The sequence below is a fragment of the Archocentrus centrarchus genome, chromosome 12, assembly GCF_007364275.1.
Source record: "Archocentrus centrarchus isolate MPI-CPG fArcCen1 chromosome 12, fArcCen1, whole genome shotgun sequence".
In the NCBI taxonomy this organism is placed as follows: Eukaryota; Metazoa; Chordata; class Actinopteri; order Cichliformes; family Cichlidae; genus Archocentrus; species Archocentrus centrarchus.
In genome coordinates, this window is record NC_044357.1 from 21224699 (window position 1) to 21246527 (window position 21829).

The 21829-nt window shown below is 41.2% G+C and overlaps 1 protein-coding gene across 1 annotated transcript in view; it reads right to left on the reverse strand.

The window, feature by feature from the left end:
• The window catches only part of niban2a (niban apoptosis regulator 2a), a 29760-nt gene extending 9117 nt beyond the window's left edge, over positions 1-20643 (reverse strand). Inside the window, exons 1-5 of the mRNA XM_030742388.1 lie at positions 20414-20643; positions 12743-12873; positions 10759-10887; positions 10563-10668; positions 9668-9829 (exon numbers count right to left, since the gene is read on the reverse strand). Coding sequence (XP_030598248.1) covers positions 9668-9829; positions 10563-10668; positions 10759-10887; positions 12743-12873; positions 20414-20468 — 583 coding nt within the window. The 5' untranslated portion in view covers positions 20469-20643. The remainder of the gene's footprint in view (positions 1-9667; positions 9830-10562; positions 10669-10758; positions 10888-12742; positions 12874-20413) is intronic.
• Positions 20644-21829: the final 1186 nt, after the last annotated feature.

Below are 21829 nucleotides of genomic sequence, written 5' to 3' on the forward strand. Positions count from 1 at the left end.
AAGACATCATCTTTAAGAGAAGACTCAGTGGACTGAAAGTGTCTTGGTAGCAAGATGGGCAGAGGATAATCTATTTGTATTGCACTATAAAGGGCGTGCCGCCACTTTATCATATTTGTTTCTGCAACCCTAACAACTGTTTCCATCACATCTGAGTCACTGTGTGTGACGGTCTGGGAGTCTAATTCTGGTCATCAGTATATTCAGTCACAGTTCCTGGAGTGTGCATAGCGGGCCCCTATCATGCACAGCTGTGTCATCTCTCAAAACAGGAAGAATCTGGGTTGCTGGGGGACAGATTTCACATGACTGCTCTGGTTACGACCCCTCCCAGTTGACAAGACAATAGATATAGCGCAGAAAGCGCTCGGCGACACGCGTGCGTTTTTAGGAAGTTTGTCCTTATCGTGTGGCTGGTGTGACGAATATACAGCAGGAGTTGAAGTCAAGAACGGCCTCTCTCACTCTCTCCCAAGGCCGGAGCATTAAAGGACTCTGAGTGCTGAAGGTCACGCATCCCACACAAAAGACTATAAACAGGTGTATGGAATAAAACAGGCCTATAATTAGCAGTTTCTCATTTAGAGCAGTTCTCCCTTAAAATAAAGGTCTCCAAGGGTTTCAGTTGTGTTTTCTCTCCTGGCAACAAGAAAGAGTCAGTTCTTTGTAATTAAGGAAGAGATTTACTGTTTTTTTCCAGCGATGCCTTCATCAAAAGTACATAATGTAAATTCCCATGTTTAAAAATACTTCCAAAAAGGAATTAAAGCCATCAGCAGAATGTGAAGAAACAACCGCTATGGCTTTGTCAAAAGCATCTGTGTATTGTGGTGGTAAAATATCAAGTAAAGTCAGACTACGGCTGGGCTGTACTTTCATGTAATACCACTTTTTAACTCATTGTAATCTTTGTTTAATCAGGCAAAAAAAACAAACAAAAAAATGACAACAACAACAAACAAACAAATGTTATTCACATCCTCGCCACTTGAGGAAATGGGTTCAGAGCTAATAATTAATCCATTTTCTTCCACTTATCCTTTTCAGGGTCGTGGGTCTAATAATCGAAATGAAAATTTAAAACACCATACCAAAAACATTCAACACACCGAATGGCTAAATGCTGCCCCTGGTGGTGAAGGTTTTAGTTAATATTCGCTGAGAGTAAGCCCTGTACTACTGTACCATTTTCTATGATGGTAAATGCAGCTTTTCACTGTGCATAAATAATTAAGTACTGTACTTGTAAGACGAGGTTCCAGCAGATCCTTAAAAATGAAGTTAACATCTAAAGTTAAAACATTACGTTTGATTAAAAAAATTTAAGGTTCTTAACTCTAACGGTGAAAGGTCTTAACTTTTGAAATGCTGCTTATAACTGAGACATGTCCCTATACATGCTCAAATATACTCTCACCAGCCACTTTAAGTGCATTCGTGCAAGTATCCAATTATCCAGTCACATGGTAGTAACTCAATTCATTTAGGCACACAGACATGGTCAGAACGACTTAGTGAATTTCAAACTGAGCATCAGAATGAAGAAGAAAGATGATTTAGGTGACTTTGAATGTAGCAGGTTTGGTGCCAGAATGGCTGGTCTGCTGGTACAAATAGCATTTTTTTTTTTTTTTTTTTTTTAAAGGAGACCTGCATGTCCCTAAAATATTTGGGACAATGGGAATAATAACAGCTGAGTCACTTTTGAAACCAGAAAATCCCCAAAGCAGCTTTTCCCCCTCCTCTCTCTCTTTTCTCAGGAGATGCGAAGCCAAAGGATTTTTTTAGTGTCTGCTGCTTCTGCATCATGAGGGCCAAGAGCAAAGGTGTGGTGGGTCAAGCTGATCCCATTCCTGCAAGGCCACGTTTCCTGACTCAGGATACATAAATTTGACTTGAGGCAGAGGTATTCTGATATATTTTAATGTATGCTGCAAGCCTGGTACTAATATTTATAACTAATACATCATTTGAAGTAGATATACTGCAATTACACAGATTCTTCTAATAAAATGATCAACTCTAAATGCTCCATGACTTTTTAAAAACTACAGATGTACTGTGAATATCTGGGTTGATACCAGAAACTTTTAATTTCACTTTGAAATGAAGAAGTCTTTATTAGAAAAAAAAATAACTATTTTAAAGTCTTTCAGTTCCTCATCACATTATTATTAGTCACTGACATATGTAAACATCAGCTTGTTTGCTGTTACCACGTTCAGCTAAAGGGTATAATAACTGAAATAATGAAGCCTCCTGCTCCACAAATGGATCAATGGTTTTTTGGCTCCAGAGTGCCTGAGTAGTGAGTTGCTGTCTGTGAAGTATATAGTGCACAAGCACCACCGTCCCCATGTGAGTGTTTCTTCTGTGACTGAAAGTCTGACTCAGAGGAGGTTGACAAAGACAGGAAGTCGGGGGGGGCAGACAGGAAGCAGTCTGTGCACCCAGCTCACAAATTCTAATGAAACGCTAAGGTCTGGGGCGGTGTTTTGTTTTGGCGCATGTTTTTATGAGAATTTACTGAGTGCAGTGGGGAAAATAAGGTGAGATTGCTGCCATGCTGACAGGCGACTAGCCGTCATTAGGATGTCAGATGTAATGAAACACCCAAGAAATGTCTTATGGATTAACATCCTTATACCAGAGGTGATGACACCGCCCTGCAATCTTTATTTAAAAAAAAAAATTCCAGAAAAAAAGTTGAAACTACTTAATTCAATGATGCTGAGCTGAACCAACAAAAATAATCAATTTTTTTTCCCCCATATGGTCAATTTGTGCTCATTGTATTTCAGCTCCTCTAACACCATTTGCATATTTTCATAGGTTTCTTTTAGCTGGACAGAATGACCGGTTGGCACAGATGCAAAGTAGCTGCCATTTTGCAGTGGGGAATATTTTACGCTGGCTTTTGAGCTGTCAGTGAATAGCCTCCCCTCATCTGCATCACACTCACAGCCCATTGCACCCAAAAGACCTTCAACATCAACACAACAGACAAAGTCTCTGAATAAGACCGTTCTCACAATGCCTACAAAAAGAAAACACGGTTCCTGGAGCCAGGAGGTTTTCCTCACTGAGCCCAGACCCAAGAAGCTCAACTGCTTCTTTTCAAATATTAACTCATTTAACTCTGGCTGAGTATATAACCGGGGGCAGCTGAGCTACTAGAAGATCTTCAAAGTCCTCGTCAGACTCTTGTCTCTCATTAACTACTACAGTAAAAAAGGGATGTGGTACAGGTCTCATTGCTGATGGCAGGTTTAGTTTTGGAACTGTATCCAGGAATATTGATTAAACAGAAGTAGCAGTTAAAAAAAAAAAAAAGAAAAAAGAAAAAAAGTGATTCTGTCCAAAATGCGAACTTACGATTTCTGTCAAAAATTTTGATGAAGCTGAAGTTGAGCCAGATTTTGCTTTTGTGTAATACCAATTGTGTGAGTCAATGTAACCTTTATTTAACCAGCAAATTTCTCTTTACAGGTGTGCCCTGGCGAAAGGCTAAGCCTCCCGCAGAAATGCGGATAACTAAGAAGAAATATTAGCAGCACACAGCTGAAAACATCTCACAACACCCACAGGTAAAACGCTGCCCCCTGTTGAGGGTAAATACAAAATGTACCTTTTTTTTAAAAAAGTTGGTTTTCTGCACTGCTGCAGTGTATGCTAACATGAGGCACAATGTCACAATGAAATTGGTAGAAGCCCATCCGAATGCGGGATGAGACACTGACTGTGGCCATTGGAGGACCTGCATCTCCACTTGCATCTCTCTAATCTCACGGTATCACAGACCATTAGGCATTTCAGTATAACAACACACACATTAGCCTGTACCTCCAGAATTCACAAGAATCACTACTCATTTAGAGTAACAGTAAGGTTTTAGTGAAACTGGACATGACTGACTATGAGACTCCGGGACTTCTCAGTGAATTAGTTTGTGCAATACAGCCAAACCATGACAACAAAACTCATAACTTTCTTCACACATTACAGCACACCCACTGAATTGTGACCGATCATGAACTGGATGAGCTACTATGTCACTGACGCTCGTGCTAACTCATCTTATCCCGCTGACAGTAACGGGAACACAGCACACGCAGGTTGAGCAGCTACGTCAACGCTAACCAGCTGATGACCTTGTGTATTTGCAAATCTCCTGTTGTGGGAAGCTGAAATAAAAGTCTGACTGCATGAATTTATGCTAATTGGCATGTATAAAACACCCAAAACCAAAATTAAGTTAGAAATAATCATTATTTTGGCCCACCAGGTTGCAACATGTGGACTTAGAAGTTGCTGTTTCTTTTTTATCTTTCTCCATATTGGTTTATTGAAGCTGAAGAATAGATGGCCGTTTTCTTCCCCCCTTAAATATTATTTGAATATTTAAAGGCACACACTGGGATCAGATCCTCAGTCTGATTTGCTTAAAAGCAAATTTGCTGCACTCTCAGTGTGTTGCCCTTTTGAAGAGAAATGTCCTCTTGGTGCCAAAAGAGAGAGAAGAAATATTTCTCGACAATCTGCCAGGCCAGTAAACCGCTACACATTCGCCATGTGTCTGAACCAAGCTAGATCAAGGAGCAGATTACAGTTTTTTTGCTCTGTGTGTGTGTGTGTGTACGTGTGTGTACACTGTGTATAAATAGCACATGTGGCAGCACTTACCACGGTCTTTTTATTTAAGGCATTTCCCCTCCCTGCCTTTCTCACCACGCTCTGGTTGATGGGAGTTCAGGAGAAGCCAGGGGGATAAGTTCCCAGGACTTCATATTCACAAATGTTTCTCTTTTTATTTATTCGACATGGCAAATATGGTCTGAGACTTCAGCTTCAGACCACCTACCTTCACAATAGATCAGTTTTCAGACATTTCTTTTAGTCAGAGTGCTGCTGCTGCTGCTTCCACTGACACGCATGAGTAGGATTTCCCCATATGGTGCAGCCCTGTGGAATCAGCCAAACCCACAGTACAGTAAACACTCGCTGAAACATACCATCAGCTGCAGACTTCACAACCATGACAGAATAGGTCCTAACATGCCATTTTAAACTCCTGTTGCCAAGAGCAGTGAATGAGCAAATGCAGATCTCCTGCTGGCACAGTGTATTGTTTGGTAACAGTGCCACATAATCCATTACGTCTCCACTTGAAATGAGATCGCACGCAGAGAAGCCCAGTCCTCTGCTGCTGGAGTTATAAACCTGGATTTATTGTTCTCTGAATTTGCCCATTGTAGGCCTCTTCTTGTTCAGTTAATTAGACTGTGGTCTGTGGATCAGAGCAGAGGATGGCTGGGTTTAGAGGCTGTGGGTGTGGAGAGCTGGCCACGATTGATGGGTCTCTAGTGGGCCAATGACAGCTCGGAGCAGTCTTTGACTATATGGCTGTATAGTTGTATAGTCAAATTCCCTGCAACCTGGACAGCTTTCTGTGGGCCAAACAGCAAAAACTGAACCAATCTTTAATTATTTGAATTATAAAGAAATATTCTGATTTGTGTTAAAATGATTAATGAGCTGTAAAGTAATGTGAAATTCTGAGCACTGAAATCCATGCCGATGACGTCAAAGTGTAGTAAAAATAAAATCTGCAATCCTTCATTTTTTTTGGCTGCTGGATTTAAATCGGTAGTCTACCAGATTCACTTTCAGTCACTGCAAAGTTTTACTCACCACAAGCTTAACTACAGTGGAACGGGGGGCAGGGACACTCAGTTCATTCCTGCGAGTCAAGCAGCCAGACTGTGGTTGTGCACTACATTTGAACACACGACTTAACACCTTATAGTGGAGCATTCACGCTCAGTTCCATTTTTATTCTTGGAGTCTCCTTGTGTAGTGAAGATTCCCATTTTACTTACCCTGTCCTCATTTTTTCCACACTTCACTTCCTGTCCTCTTTAGCTTAATCACCGCACATTATTTAAGGAACGCTCCTTTTCACTCACTTTTCCACCTCCATCAATTACGCGTCTCTTTTTTCCTGAAGTAGTTTAACTAATTATTTTACTTTAATGCAATTCAGAAATGTAATGACTAAAATCTTGTGTTAGTTTCCTTTCCAGGGTAAACAAACTCTCACAAGTAAATAGTGTCTTTAAAATAATAATTTGGATGCATTTCTTTATGCACGTCGATCGGACGCGCGTAATGATACCAAATCTCAACCTCTGAACCTTATTAACAAGTTGAGTAGCTTTGCATGATTTCCAGTTAAAAAAACAGTCCTTATTTTTCAGGCACTGGGCCTTGGCACAGCCCCTCGGTTCATCCACTGTCTGATACAAGCTCTCCCTTAAAGCCACCTGTCATCTGATTGGCTGCCCCTCATAAACAAAAATGTTTAAACAGCTAGGTGATGGTGCTGCTGTGTGCCTGAGATATTACAGATATCTGCTCTTTTTGACGTCATAAATAGATGTTAGATGTTAGATTCAACTCATTGTCATTGTGTGCACAAGGCACACAACGAAATGTTCGTTCCAGATCACCAGAGATGAGCATCTGCGGTCATGCAGCCAGAGACCGGCGCTAAAGTGTCAAAAGTAGAAAAACATTCACTCACAGGTGTCGCTGTATATTTGAAACGTTGGCCATGTTGAGCCTGAGCCTCAGTGACAGAAAATCAAGAAAAGAATCATCAATTAAGGTCCTATTTAACTTTCCAACTCTGTGATCAACATTGATTGGCTGGCATTTTATCAACCAAACGATTAATGAATTGAAAACGTGCCCGAAAGCATGCCTGGCTGCCGATCTCTTATAGTGCCTGCTCAATTATAAGGCTGAATTGCCACATCCAAACTCAGTAGAAGAGCTGGTGCGTAAAATGTGGCAGACTCTGTAGTCTTTAGCAATTTAACATGTTCAGACCAGCTTTTGGTTTTATGCATACACACATCACATCACAAGCCCCTCTGACACTGTGAGCGTGAACGTGCGGCCTTTGCAGGTCCGTCTGTCAGCAGCATCATGCGCGATGATGTCACCTGTTACCGGAGCTGATTAGCAGGGCACTTTGCAAATCATCTTGTTAAGCTGATGCAAAGCAGTGCCCAATTGTTTTATAGGAGAATTATTAAGGCTAAAGCAACAAGAACTTCAGTGCATTCAAATAGACCTCTGGCGTGTCAGCGTGAACATTTAACTTGTGGTTTCCGCTTATCAAAGCCAGCTGACTGGTGTCTGTGTTCAGTTAAGTACAGCTTTGCATGTAGCATCTGTGCTGATACCGTTTTCCTCTGTCCTGTAACTAACATGGTCTGTTTGATATAGAATTGCTAAAATCAGTCATAATTCCTCACCCGAGTGCATATGCTTACACGCTCTATCTTCATATATGTCAAAAAGAGACATTTTAACATCTATTCGTACGCATGAATGAACATACTAGGAAAGAACTGCAGAAAAGGGCAGACCAAAACCATATATCCTCCTTCCCAGGAAGAGTCTTTTATTCTTTCTGGTTTTCCTCAGAGCACTGAGGTGAGGCAGACTATGTGTACGAAAGCAGAAAAAGTATGGATTCCAGTCCACACACAAACAGCAGTTAGGTGACCTTTACCAGCCATGGAAATCCTATGCTGCTTACAACATATTCCTGGAGCCCAACCTCAGAGTTGGAATGTGTGGCCGGGACTGACATTTATTTAGCATGCCCAGACAGGCAGAGGAGTAACGGGTGAGATAATACACAGAGTTGGTCAAAAAAAAAAAAAAAAGTTAGTTTTTAGCTTCTGATTTCATCCTGAGCTACTTTAGGATAAAACACACGCAGAAACTATGATGTACTGGATGTTTTTAAACCGATGACAGCTGTGAACATTGTCCTGTGTAGTTCAGCAGAGCGCTTGAATTCATGCAACGTGGTTGGGTGGTGCAATGGTTGGCGCTTATGCCAACCAAGTGACGAACAAGACTGAATCAGGTTGAACAACTTTGTCAGCCTAGTTTTTATTTAAGAGCCAGGGCACTTTTTTTTTTTTAGTGCGTGAATGAAGTTTAGTTGCATTAATCATGAGGCAGAACTGTTTCTTTAAGTTGCATTGGAAACATTTATACAAACTATAGTGCACGGGTGATTGGCATCTTTCTGTAGGTGCTGAGTGATTTGATGCAGTTGACTTGATTACTACTATGACTCCCAATGTGATCCATCAACTTAACGCAGATTATATCTTCCTAATCTGTTTGCTAAACTTTCAGCCAACTGACTGAAACTGCACGCTCACTGGCTAATGATTGGTGATTGACAAGTCCTTTTTAAATGTGTCTGTTAATAAGACATAGGATCCACAATGCAAATGCCCTCTTGGCTGGATCCCTCTTGAAAAAGTGATTTTCAATCTCCATAAGATGTTGAAATAGATGAATGAAGGATATTATAATAGCTACATGGACAGAATATTGTTTCTGGTGTAGTCTGGTAGGTATTCATTGTGTAATTAGAAGTATCTTAGATTCAAAAGGTCCAGTTTCTCTAATACAAAAAAAAAATTACTGTCTTAATGCATAAATTATGTGTAATTAAGTACATAATCTATGCTTGAACTGCACTCTGTCAGCACCATTTGCCCTGGTCCTGGGAAAAAGGTGGGCCATTTACAGTATGTCGCAGTACTTCCAATACTTAAATCTCAAAATTGTCCTGGGAAGCCAAGAGGTGCAAGACACACAAAAGAAATGTATTACACTGTTGTTTGCTCATCCTCCAGGATGTCTCTGCTCTGTGTCTTAATAACAATCACACATGAGTCACACCGTCGCAAGAAGAAACTTTCAGATGAAGATCAGTCCTCCGCCCTGATTAAACAATTGAGCCTTTGAATGTGAAATGAAATGCACGGTCCTGTATCTTCCTGAATACTACTAATGCACAAACAAAGCTCAAACAAAAGCTATGATCTCGGGGAAAGCAGCAACTGATGCAGAAAAACAAATAAACAAAACCCCGTAATGTCTTTAACTCTGTAATAATGAGTTTCAGTTCACTGATTCACTGCAATTAGTGACAAATTGGTTGCCATGTTTAGAAACCTGACACTTCACAAAAAAAGTAAGGAGGCGGCACAGCGGTGCAGTCACCTCAAAGCAAAAAGGCTCTGGGTTCAAACCTGCCGCCCGGCTGGGACCTTTCTGTGTGGAGTTATTTAGCTCTCCCTGAATCTGAGTTTCCTCAGGCTACTCCAGCTTCCTCTGACATGCATGTTGAGACTAGAAAACTACTTTTCTCAAAAACAGAACCGAGCACTGTTTCTCTTGTATGTTGTGTTGATGCCACTGTTGTCTGTTCTCTGAGTGTTTCAGATGCCTGTCTTGACTGTAAATGATGTACCAAGTGTAGCTCTGATCCAATGGCAACAGCATTTACAAAACAAATACACCTCATTCCTGTACTCAGACCAACCAGCTCACTAAGATGGCATGTAATGGCCTCACACTATGACACACCCTCATCTGTACCGTCGACAAAGGTACAGAGGAGGAGAGGTTTACCATGGTGGAGAGAGAAACATACTGTTCATATTCAAAAGGTGTACAAATAATCCAAATTCCATTAACGTCAGCCTCACAGCCTCGCGCTCTGTTTGTTTCTGTCACTCCTGAATATGGAAAAAATATGTGAGATGCTTCGTGCTTGCAGCATTACCATTGTTGCTGTGTCTGATGCAATCCTGCAGCACAGCGTGCCACTTCTTCTGCTCCTTCTCGGTCACCACGCAGAAGTAGTGGTGGCGGGCGTACGGGTGCCACAGGATGAGAGGGAACTTGGTTGCACACTTGATGAATGTGTTATTGTCCACTTTGGCATCTGCAACAAACCAAATGACAGAATGCACTTTAGAGAGATACTCCTGCTATCAGTGGTGAGGTTTTGCAGATGTGTAATAACCTGTCTGGCATTTTGAATGTGTGACAATCATGGTCACATTGTAGAGTCAAGCGAACAAGGCCCCAGTCACACAGGCCTACAGACCTGGCAACCAGGGGAAAAATGTGTTCCCCAACCAGTTAGCAAAATCACTTGCGATTGCTTTGGTTGCTGGCAGATTGCCGCAGTCAGCCGTACTTTGCACCCCCAACCAGTTGTGGTGGATGGCTGCTCCTCCCTGAGCCTGGTTCTGCCAGAGGTTTCTTCCTATTAAAATGGGAGTTCTTCTTTCCCACTGTTGCCAAATGCTTGCTCACAGGGGGTCTTGTGACTGTTGGGGTTTCTTTCTAATATTGCAGGGTCTTTACCTATAATATAAAGCACCTTGAGGCGACTGTTGTTGTGAATTGGTCCTACATAAATAAAATTCAGAGATCATCCTCAACATAAAACTCAATTTGACACAAAACTGAAGCTGCTCTCTGAACTTCTGCTTCAGGGCAAAAAATTCAAATGGTTAGAACTGGATTTCTAAGGACTGAATGGCAGCAGTGTTAGAAGAGGTCCAAAGGTGCACAAAGAGATGACTTTGAAGGGGAGACAGGCTGGATTTTTAGCCGAAAAGTTAAAAGCGCAGTAAATTTTAACAACTCTCTGCCTGTTATTTCCCAACCTGGCGGGCTGTTGTTCATCAGCTCCATGTACTCCTCCATTGAAGTCAGGGCCTTGTACCCAGCACAGTTGATGGATACTTTCGGGTGCAGATGCCGATCGTGTGCCTGTTAAGACAAGTGGGGAAGTGGTTTTAATGCAAGTGCCCAAATTGTGTAACTGGACACAAGTCTAGTCCAATAAGTAGGCTTACTAACCGTTTTGCTGTCATGGGTGTTTATGGTGTAGTCGTTTGGCACGGATATAAAACGGTTCTTCCACTTTCGATTCTCCTCCAGGTAATGAAACAGGCTCCCCGAGAAGATGGTCCGACCTGCAAGAGGGTCCTGAAATACACACATGTAGTGTAAGATTTAATGTGTTACTGCACCTTTAGGATACAGAATATAAAAGCTTTGTATATTATGTAGTATTGAGACAAATGGGTTTTGTTAGACTCACAATTTAAAAATCTCCTATAACTAATCGAGCAGAAGCTTTACAGGTTTTTCCAAACATGCCAGGGTGGAGTTTTTACTGAAAAGTGTTTACAAAAGGATACACACCACCCACTTTGTTTTCCTGTCTTGGATTAAACAATAATTGCTCAGAGGAAGAAAATAACACCAGGAGAGACAGACCAGAGTAGCACGCCTGAAACATAATGATAACTATAAAATGTTTTGGCTACTGTTTGCTAACAGCTGCAAACTGTTATGTGGATTTCGTGGGCCATGGGGGGTGGGGGTTGGCATTTCAGAATAAAAGTGTGATCAGCTCAGAAACTATTCTAGTATGAATATAAATATTAAAAATGGGATGTGCAAGTTTCCTGCTGCGTGCTAGATCACACAGAAATAATTTTTCACGTCTCACAATCTGCAAGTGCACACACATCCTCGAGCAGCTGTCCCCCACGTGGCGACCAGAGAAGATGAACCGCAATAATAGAAACAGCATCTCTACTCGTGTGTGAAATGTGCTCCACCATCCCTCCAGCGTTAGAAAACGTGGACAAAAAAGTGAAGCCTTCAACGAGTCCAACGAGTAACAAAAAAAGATGAAAGGAATCTAAAAAAAAATGCTGAGCAATAAAGAGGAGGGCTCGCTCATTAGGCAATGTCCTGCTGCATTCCCAAACATGACCTCAATCACGCATTCTGTGCAACATCAAACTCTGCTGGCCTAACAAGGATCACATGGAGGTAGTGTGATGCAGAAATAATTTATCTTAAAAAATAGAAATCACTACTTCTTTGGTTTTAATGTCACAACATTTGATTGTTTTGGTGCCACTCTTCTTCTCTCGGATCCTCCGTTTAGGGGTTGCCACAGCGAATCATCTGCCTCCATCTCCCTCTACCCCTCCTCTGTAACACTAACACTCTGCATGTCTTCTCTCACTACATCTATGAATCTTCTCTGTGATCTTCCTCTTGCCTAGCAGCTCCACTATCCCTCCTCTGTACATGTCCAAATCATCTCAGCCTTGCCTCTCTAACCTTGTTTCCAAACTGCTTATAATCTGAGCTGTCCCTCTGATGAACTCATTTCTAATCTTGTCCATTCTGGTCACTCCCAAAGCCAAAGAAAATATGAGCATCTCCAGCTTAGCCACCTCCACCTCCTGCTCTGCCTCCTGTCTTTTTGTTAGTGCTACTGTCTCCAAACCATACATCACAGCAGGTCTCACACTTATAAACCTACCCTTTCAGTCTGGCTGCTATCCTTCTGTCACAAATCACCCCTGACACTCATCTCCACCCGCTGCACTCTGCCTGCACTCTCCTCTTCACCTCTTGTGTGCACTGACACTGTTGCTTTGGATGGTTGACCCCAGGCTTCTCTGTTACACCTGTCTTTGTTCTGTCTTGCTTCTACTGAGTTTTATTCGTCTTCTATCCAACACATACCTCCACCTCTACAGGCTCTCCTCCACCTGCTCCCTACTGATCACAATATCATCTCCTGCCTGACCACACAACCTGTCCATCACCCACAGACATCAGATTGGTGATTTTTGCTGTTGATACTATGAGTGCATCCTATTATATTGATGTTTAATGTTGGTTCATTAAATATACAAACATTATTTTTCAAAACATCAGCTGATTCTGAGGAGGTCGGGTGGAAACCACTGACTGAATTTTTTTCAATCCACCTTGTGACCCAAGCGTGGCGTTTCAGACTCACTGCACTTACCTTTCTGTGAAGCAGCTGAGACTGCGTACCTCCTCCTCCTTCTATCTCAAAGCGGATGCTGTTGAAGAGAGCGACTTTGTACTGCTGCTCGTACACTTCGCTGAACTCTGCCATTAGATCTTTGGTCCGAGCTGCAGGAGGAGACACAGGCATGCACACACACACACACACACACAAAAAAAAATTAACACAAACTGTCTTATGGTTATTGATAACGTAAAAAATATGGTGGGACAAATGATCAGTTCCACAGTTTTCTTTAACAAGGTAACTTTAGACCTTTTTAAAATCAGAAATGGACCTATTCACAGTACTTCAATGCTTAATTTTGGTTCTGGAAACCCAAGTCAAAAGGGAAAGAAATCAAACTGTTTTTATGATTGCCAACAGGGCAGACTTTCTCACTCTGTTCTCTGCATGTTTTTCAAAAGTCAGCAGTTTAAATTTCATCGTCAAATATTAACCGAGTCAGATAAAGAGCTGTTATTCTCGCCCAAAGACATACCGTCTCTTTAACTTGCTAATTTAAAGCCCTCAACCTTTACTGCTGCTATCGGTTCTTTATCAAAACTGCCATAAAATAAAATTTAAAGTGGACTTTCGAGATAGTGATTCAAGTGCAAAGCTCCACAAAGAGGTGCCTCTCGTGTATGATCAGCGCAAACAGCTCTGTGGTGAAGCTCTAACATGTAAACGACGTATTTTATATTGTTCCACGTATTCTTTGGATCTTTATTGAATTAAACTCTGAAACACTTCACCGTCATTCTATAGGCTGGATATACTGGTTTTACATACATAATCCTTCAAAAGTTGATAGAATTCAAAGTAATTAAAGAACTATATGATTACAGTTATTGTGCATTTAAAAAAACTCAAGTACTTTCAGTTAATACTATGTAGTTTTCAGTGTCTTCTACAAAAAAAGTGAGTCCAATCCTTTATGCATGCATATGTAAATATCAGTCTTGAGCCACCCCTCATTTTTTTTTTTTTTTTTTGGGGGGGGGGGGGGGGGGGGGGGGGGGGGTTGTCTCATTGCTGCCCCTCTGCTACTTAACTGATCAGATTAATATCCCAGAAGTTTAATTGACTTGATGCTGTACTCTGATTAAAAACAGCAGTATATTTTGTGAGGAAAATAGGAAACAGGTGCAGTGATTTATTGAAATTTGTACAAGCTGTAAAGTCAATATTTGCTATGATCACATTTATTCTTCAACACATCCTGAACTATCTCAGGCAACTTTCTTATAATTTCTTCAAGTAGTCTTCAGGAACAGTTCTCCAGGCTTCTTGAAGGACATTCAAAGCTCTTCTTTGGATGTTGGCTGCCTTTTGTTGATTCTACACTGCTTCAGTAATAAAGCCCGGGCTCTGGGGAGGCCAATCCATGCCTGATAGTGCTCCATTGTGTGTTTTTTCTATCCAGTATGCTTTCACTGCATTTGTAGTGTGTCTGGGATCGTTGTCATGCTGAATAATGAAGTAATTCCCAATCAGACACTTTCCAGATGGCACTGGATCAAAATCTGATGGTACATTTCTGCCTTCATTCCAACAATTTTGACAAGATGTCCAACACCACTGGCTGAAACGAAGCCCCAAACCATGACAGAGCCTCCATCATGTTTTACAGATGGCTGTAGACACTGTTGCAATTTCACATTTGGATTCCTCAGTCCATCAGACCTGTTCCCATTGTTTTTTTTTATTCCACTTCTTCCACTTCTGTGATTTGGGCATACCTTCTTGAAAGCCACCGTCCCACTGAGACCATTTCTGATGAGACTTCAGTGAACAGTAGCTGGATCAACTGAAGGGCCAGATGCATCTGTCAGGTCCTGAGTGAGTAAATGTCTTTACTGAATTGTTCCCTTATTTTTTTTAACATGACATGACTTTCAGATACTGTTCACCTGCTGTAGACTTCTGCTTCTTGGGAATTACCTTGTTGATACAAAAATACTTTTTATGCCTGTCAAACTGTGATATCTTTGATTTTTTTTGTAGATTCAACTAAATAAATTAGAATAAATTGTGGGTTTTTTTGACAGACTGCTAGTAACAAATTTGTTCTTTGCTAAGTTGTCTGTTCTGTATAGACACAACACTGTTTCATCCCTTGAGTTAGGCACCGTTTAATGCTTAAATGATTCAGTATTACTGTATGTGGGCTGGACTGAAAATGAGTGAAAAAGCAGCCAATGACCAAAGAAAAACTTTGAAAGACCTTCCTAAAGGTTGGGGAGCTTTTGCTCAAGACCACTTGAATTTACAAGAAAGTCCGACTCATTCAAAGTAAAATATAAAGAAATGAGGGGCGGATCATGACTTTTGCAAAATATTGTAAATATGACTCAACCTGAGTAACTGAAGTGCAAAATGATGCAGCAACACTGCATGTGTAATATTTTAGCCAGTGTTCATAATTTGATACCGGCACACTACAGTAGATGCACACAATAAGGAAAAAACCTCTGAAATGGTCCTTTAACTTTAAGCTTCCTTAATTTGTAAAATATTTTAAGTTTTCATAGTTGAACCCTTTTAGCCTCTCTGAGCATTTCGGTTCACAGTGCACATTTGTTCATGTAGTTTGGAGGTTCTGGACTACTGATGGGACAAACCGAAACCTTGGAGACATTAGCTTGGACTCTAGTAAATAGAAACCGGTTTCACATCACCATTTTCAGACATATATCAAATTATTATTAAATTCTGAAAATATTTGTTGGCTAAAGTCCCAGTCTGTATAGAAGCATTGCCTCCCAGTGTTGTTGGAACATTTTTCTATGGTCCACGTATCTGCATTTGTTATCTGTCTTCAATCAGCTTCCTAATAAACAGACCAAGAACCTGCTGGAGGGGACGCAGTCTTTTCCCGTGTTCTAGTGCTGGAAAAGAGTCCGTCTGCGAGCCGATCGGTGTCTTTGGCTCAATCAGCAGCAGAGAGTGTTGACTATGATGTGTTTATGGAAGGAACGACACAGGAAAGAGGGAGCTGGCCTGCAGCGGGAGAGCAGGAAGGAAAGAGCTGACAAGACAGGATAGATGGATGTGGAGGAGACTGAGGACAGGGACACATTTAAAAACACAGTGGCATACCAGGATGAGGGGGAGGACAGGTTAAGGGGCTGACAGATATTGAGACACCTGGAAAAAAAGAAACATCAGCAAGTTCTGTAAATTGTGAAGTTTTGGCCGGTGGCTTTGAATCTCTTGTCAGGTTTGTCATTCTGTTTGTTTTATTGAAGCATATTCTTCATCCCCAGGGGTTTCAGACAGCTGACATATTTCCACCTTCAGAACAGTTAGTCTGACAAAAATCCAGAGGATATCTGATTTTGGATGGAAATTCTCTTTATCCTGGGTAAATTTCCTCTAGATTAGGCTCTGGTTAATGTGGCCTCTACTGCAAACACGCAGAAACTTGGTACTTTCCACCGGTCGCCTTGCTGAGCCAAAGACAGCAGACTGTAAATGAACACTTAGATATTAAAAACAAAGAAGCCCGTATCATAAAACACATACTCAGTCCTCTGTTTCAGACTATTTAACTATAAACTATATACTGTACTTGTTAAATCCCTCCATACAGCCCATCACTTGTTTACTATTTACTTTAAATATAACAACATGGAATTGAGTAAAAATGGAAAAACCACTTCTGGCAAATTTTGTACATCATACTTGGGAATTTTCCAATGTGTGCATGCCCTTTTAGAGGACTGAATGAAACAGGAAATAGTTAGGGTTAGGTTAAGTCTCAGCTGGAATGTAATTTATCACAAATACCTTAGAGGAAAAAAAAAAAAAGGCACATATTTTAGCTTTCTTGTATGAGCATTGCAGACTTTCTATCAGTGCTCCCTATGTGCACTCTCAAACCTTAAAATGTTAAGCCCCATAACCCCGCTATTAACTTTGTCCCAGATTCACACCATCCACGTCAACCTTTCTTTCATTCTTTCACTTCTTTTAGTGCATTTGAAACAACTACTAAATAACTGTAAGCCAGGAACATGGAGCTGAGTTAACACATGGAGGAACTGATGAAATAGGAGACTGAAGACAAAAAGGCATTGTTCAGCAGACGCACACTCAAGTGATTCAAAAGGACAGCGGGGCCCATAATCTTTACAAATAGGAAAAGTGAAGAACAGCAAAGTAAAAGCAGTTTGCAGTCACACAAACCTTCTGGAGACAAGTCTTGAAACTCTGCAGCTAACTTAAAATGCACTCGTGCACTTCTACTTTGCAGCTATTTTGGTGCATTAACTGAATTAACTGAAATTTTATTTAAAAAAAAAAATGCATGTATGTGATCATGTTTAAAATATGGGTTTTGCTGACTTTGCTCCAAAATAAAGTTTTTTTTTTCTTCCCTGGATATTCTGCTTCTACCACCATCTTTGCTCTCCCCAGAGATTAAGTTCAGGATTCTTTGAATGCCATGACTCTGAGAGCAATGACCTCCTGAAGCCAAGTCTGATACTTTTGGAGTAAATAGATGATGAAGAAAGACGAGCTGTTATGAAGTCTCTCAGTGTTTAAAGAGCAAAATTAGCCATTTTTACAGAAGTGGATTTAATCAGAGGTCAGTTTTGTGAAAGGGATAAAAGGAAACAGCAGCCTGTCTCATAAGAAATACTTCTATCCCAGATTCTTCATCAGCCACCAGTCAGAATGTTTAATCATCATCAATCAATCATCACCAGTCATTGTCAATCAGTTATCACCAGTCATTGTCAATCAGTTATCACCAATCATCAATCACTAACCCTCGTCACCCACTATCTACTGTTTAACATCAGAAGGTGTGGCCGGAGATTAGTGAAATATTAATGGAACTTGGTCTACATACAAAGGCAGAAATATACACGATCATTATTTTCATCAGCTTTATAAAACCATGTGCGCAAATGATCTAAGGTGTGCCCGAGGCAGGCACGTTCTCGCTGCACCGTCTCCCTTTATAAATACCTGTTTTATGTGCACATACAACTTGTTTCTATATCCACTGACTGGGTTTGAAACTGAGCGCTCATATAGCACAGCCCATGTAGCGGTGTTCAGTCTGAATAACTGTTTAGCTTCTGGTCTCTAGCTGCACTGTTGGTCCAGTTGGCCGTCTACTGATCTCTAAAAGACAAATATCTTCTAAAGCTGAGCTTTTAAACATGTTGTTGTCATGGTGATGGTTTATCAAGTTCATTTGCACCAAATTTCAGGGCAATACTGGCAAAAAGCTGAATATATATATATATATATATATATATATATATATATATATATATATATATATATATATATATATATATATATATATAGGCCAAGGTTTCCTGTTTAGTGTGCTGATTAGATTATATTTAAAACTTTGTAAATGATAAGCTGTTGTTGGATAGTCGAGGATGGTTTCAAACTTAAATTTTTCATCTCTTGTTCGTCACATGTACTGTTTACCCGCATGTCATCACAATCTAATCACATCTCACTAGTCTCCTTATACAGCCAACAGAAACGATGATGCAATGGTGCTTCTTCATGTTAAGTCATCTTATCTGCAGCCAAAGCAGACCTTATCTATCTTAAGCTGACAAAGGCTGGATGAACGTGTGGGTCAGCCGGCAGTTATGATTTGCATGTGTGTAGCGCACACATGTGGGTCCTATAGGGGAGGTGAGCATTTGATGAGAATGTGCTTTGGCAGCAAACATGGAGAAGTCACCTCTCTGGGAGTTAGACACAACAAGAAATGCTGACTAGTCTTCTCTCTCTCTCTCTCTCTCACACACACACACACACACACACACACACACACACACACACACACAAAAGGTGCAAATGCACTACAAAGTCAGACCTGGACAAATAAGAGGTTTGTTTTCCTTTTGTTGTAAAGACATGCACAGGTGTTCGCTTGTCGTTCAAAGACGTGGGTGTTTTTTGCTTTTTTTTTTTTTTTCTCACAGTGTTTATTTGTAGAAGATACTGGCAGGAACAACACAGAGAGGGGTGTGTGTGAGAGCCAGGCAGTGGTTTCAGCTATTAAACCTGTGACATGTTTCTACCTGCTTCACATGCTCTCTTTTCCCCTCTCTCTGACTCGTCTCTGTATTGATCTTTTTCTCAGTGGACTCATAAGTAGGAAATAGAGCTTTCCCCAGTCATATTAGCCTGCATCAGAATGGCAACAACACAAAATAAGTTTGCATATTTTATCCTTAACAGCACTTAAGCCAGTTGATGATACTTGAGTGAGCACCTTTCAAGAATGAAGCTCAGCAGATGTGGCTAAAAGCTCCAAAAGTCAATGAGAGCAGGTTTCTTTGTTCCTAAGGTCCAGAGCGTTCATACTGATCACCTCGCTTGTTCTTTCTAAAGGACGACATTAACTTTGAGACCATACAAGGAAACAAAAAGCACTTTTTTTTTACTTCCATCTATCCATTTTCTTCCGCTTATCCAATTCAGGGTCACAAGCCTATCCCAGCTATCACAGAACATGAGGCAGGGTGCACCCTGGACAGGCCGCCCATCTGTCACAGGACTAAGGCGGAGAGACAGACAACCACTCGCACTCACATTCACACCTAGGGGTTAATTTAGAGTCCTCAATTAACCCCACTAACTGCATGTCTGTGAACTGTGGGAGGAAGCTGGAGTAGCCGGTGAGACCATGCATGTCAGATGGTGGATTTGAACCCAGGACCTTCTTGCTGTGAGGCAGCGGTGCTAACCACCACGCCTTCTTTTTCAGCAATTTTTCAAAATGGTTTAATCATAGTTTCCCAAAGCACTTCCCAGCAACCCAAAAGGCAACAAAACCCTCATATTTAATAAGTTTGACTTGATGTTTCTCCTTTTACAAGTGACCTGTAGTTGTTTGTTTGTTTGTTTTTTAAGACAGAGAGGAACCATACAACAGGCAGCTACTAACTTTTTTCTATTTCTGCTCACAACACAAACAACAACCAAACAAACAAACAAACAGTGTCTGGGCCTCTAGAGCATAATTCTGGGTTTCCTCACAGGAGCAGATCTGCCAGCGTATGCACACAAACACAATTACAACCCTGAAGGGACATCCCAGCTGAGGCTGACGTGACTCTGAAACAAAGGTTTTAGGAAAGGACACGTCTGGAAATTTGAAGTCTTTCCCCAGTTCCTGAAATGCTTTTGATCCTTGAATACATCAAGCTACTCCTAAGACAGGGATCGCGTTTTACCCATTGAGGTGTCTCAGTCTCTGTATTGCTCTTCTGCTGGCAGGCCTTTTAATAGATGCACACAGACCTGCTGCACAGCTCCTACTGTAGAGCAATCTGGGACTTAAACAGCAGTCAGCCAAAACTTATGCAAACACGCTCCCCCATCCGAAACCTACTTATTATCTCTAAGAAATAGGGCTGCAGTGGAGTTGGGTTTCAGGGGAAGTCTTCGGGTAAAGTTGAGCCACAAGGCGGTGGCATAAATGTATGGATTCATCGGCATTTTTGCAGTTTAGACGCTAAATATAATGTAAACGTCGTTTTTTGTTTTTTGTTTTGGTTTTTTAAGTAAGCTCGTAAAGATTGTGCAATGATGACGCAACAACACGGTAAAAAACAAACAAACTAAATAACTCAATAATAAAGTTGTTACAAAGCTCAGCGGCACTCCTCTTACCTGTAATCAACTCCCGCCTGTTCTCATCCAGGTGAGAGGAAACCACGTCCCCCATGGTTACAGGAGAGCCTCTGATATCCTCCAAGTATCCTAGTTCGTCAGGTTGTATTCCTAGGGAAAATTTCCAGCAGTCTCCGAGCAGTCCCGCTGGGAATACGTCTCAGTTTTTCCCCAGAGAGGCGCACACTTTTGGCGTTGCTGCGTGCCTGTACCTCCAGCTTTCTCTAAAACCGCGGGGGAGGAGGAGGAGTTGGTGGTGAACACTGTGGCGTTTCACAGCAGCAGGACACACCCTCTGGGAGTCATCACTGGTCCAACGTGTTCAGTCGGCCCTGCTAAGGGTGTGGCCAGAACCAGCAGCTTATGAGTATCACAGCCTAGTCAGAGCTGACTGTGCATGTGAAAGTTTCTGTTTGTTGCAGCCCACTTCACTGGTGTTTCAACATGTAAGATATTTAAAACACATCTTAGTGCGTTTAGTAGTAACGTCTTTTAAAATGTTTCGTTTACTAATTTAATTATTTGCATATTGTCAATAAAGGGCGAGAGAAATGAATTCCTCAAGGCGTTTTTGCTGAGCGCACGCTTGGCTCAGCGTTGGGGCCCATCATAAAGGCTGCGGTCTGTGGTTGGACCCAGCAGCATTTTCCCACAAAAGATAAATGCTGCCCCCTTGTGGCAAGTCTGTTTCACTGCAATGACACTGAAGCAGGCCTGTGTCCGGGCCAAGCTCCTGTATCCAAGCTAGGTCTTCCATGCCGGAGAAGAAAACCTGACAGAAATATATCCATAGACATACACATCTAGACGCCGCATTGAGCGCTGACTCTTACGTCAACGCCGCCGCCATATTGGTTGTGGCAAAGGCAGCCAACATAACTTGACAGAAATGCTTCAGTCGTGTGCTGCGTGGAGTTGTTCGAATCATTTTATAGTCGAAACCAGATCGCATGGAATTACGTGTCACAGATAAGACTGAAGAATTAATTATTTTTTAATCGTATTTGGCCATTCTAACATTTTAAAAGCAGAATTTGCAGACGCTGCAGTGATACTCTGTAGGCCCGAGGTGTACCTCCAAACAAGGAAGTCAATCTAATTTAACTATATTGGCCTGAACTAACCAGTCTGATATAAATAAAGACTGATTAAGGTCAAAGCCAGACCTTCCGTTTGCTGCTGTCTGCACGAGTCTATTTCTGCATGTTTTGTTTCTTCGCCCCTTGTTTTTGTATAATAATTATAATACATTTAATTTATGAAGCACTTTGTAAAAGTTGGATATAGCGCTTTTTTTTAATTGTTTTACCCTTTTAACCATAAAATTTTATTGTATGCAATAAAACATGCATCTATAATTTTAGTATAGTTGTTTAAAAAGGGTAGATCAGTGTCTCTTGCAGTTTCTTATTTTAA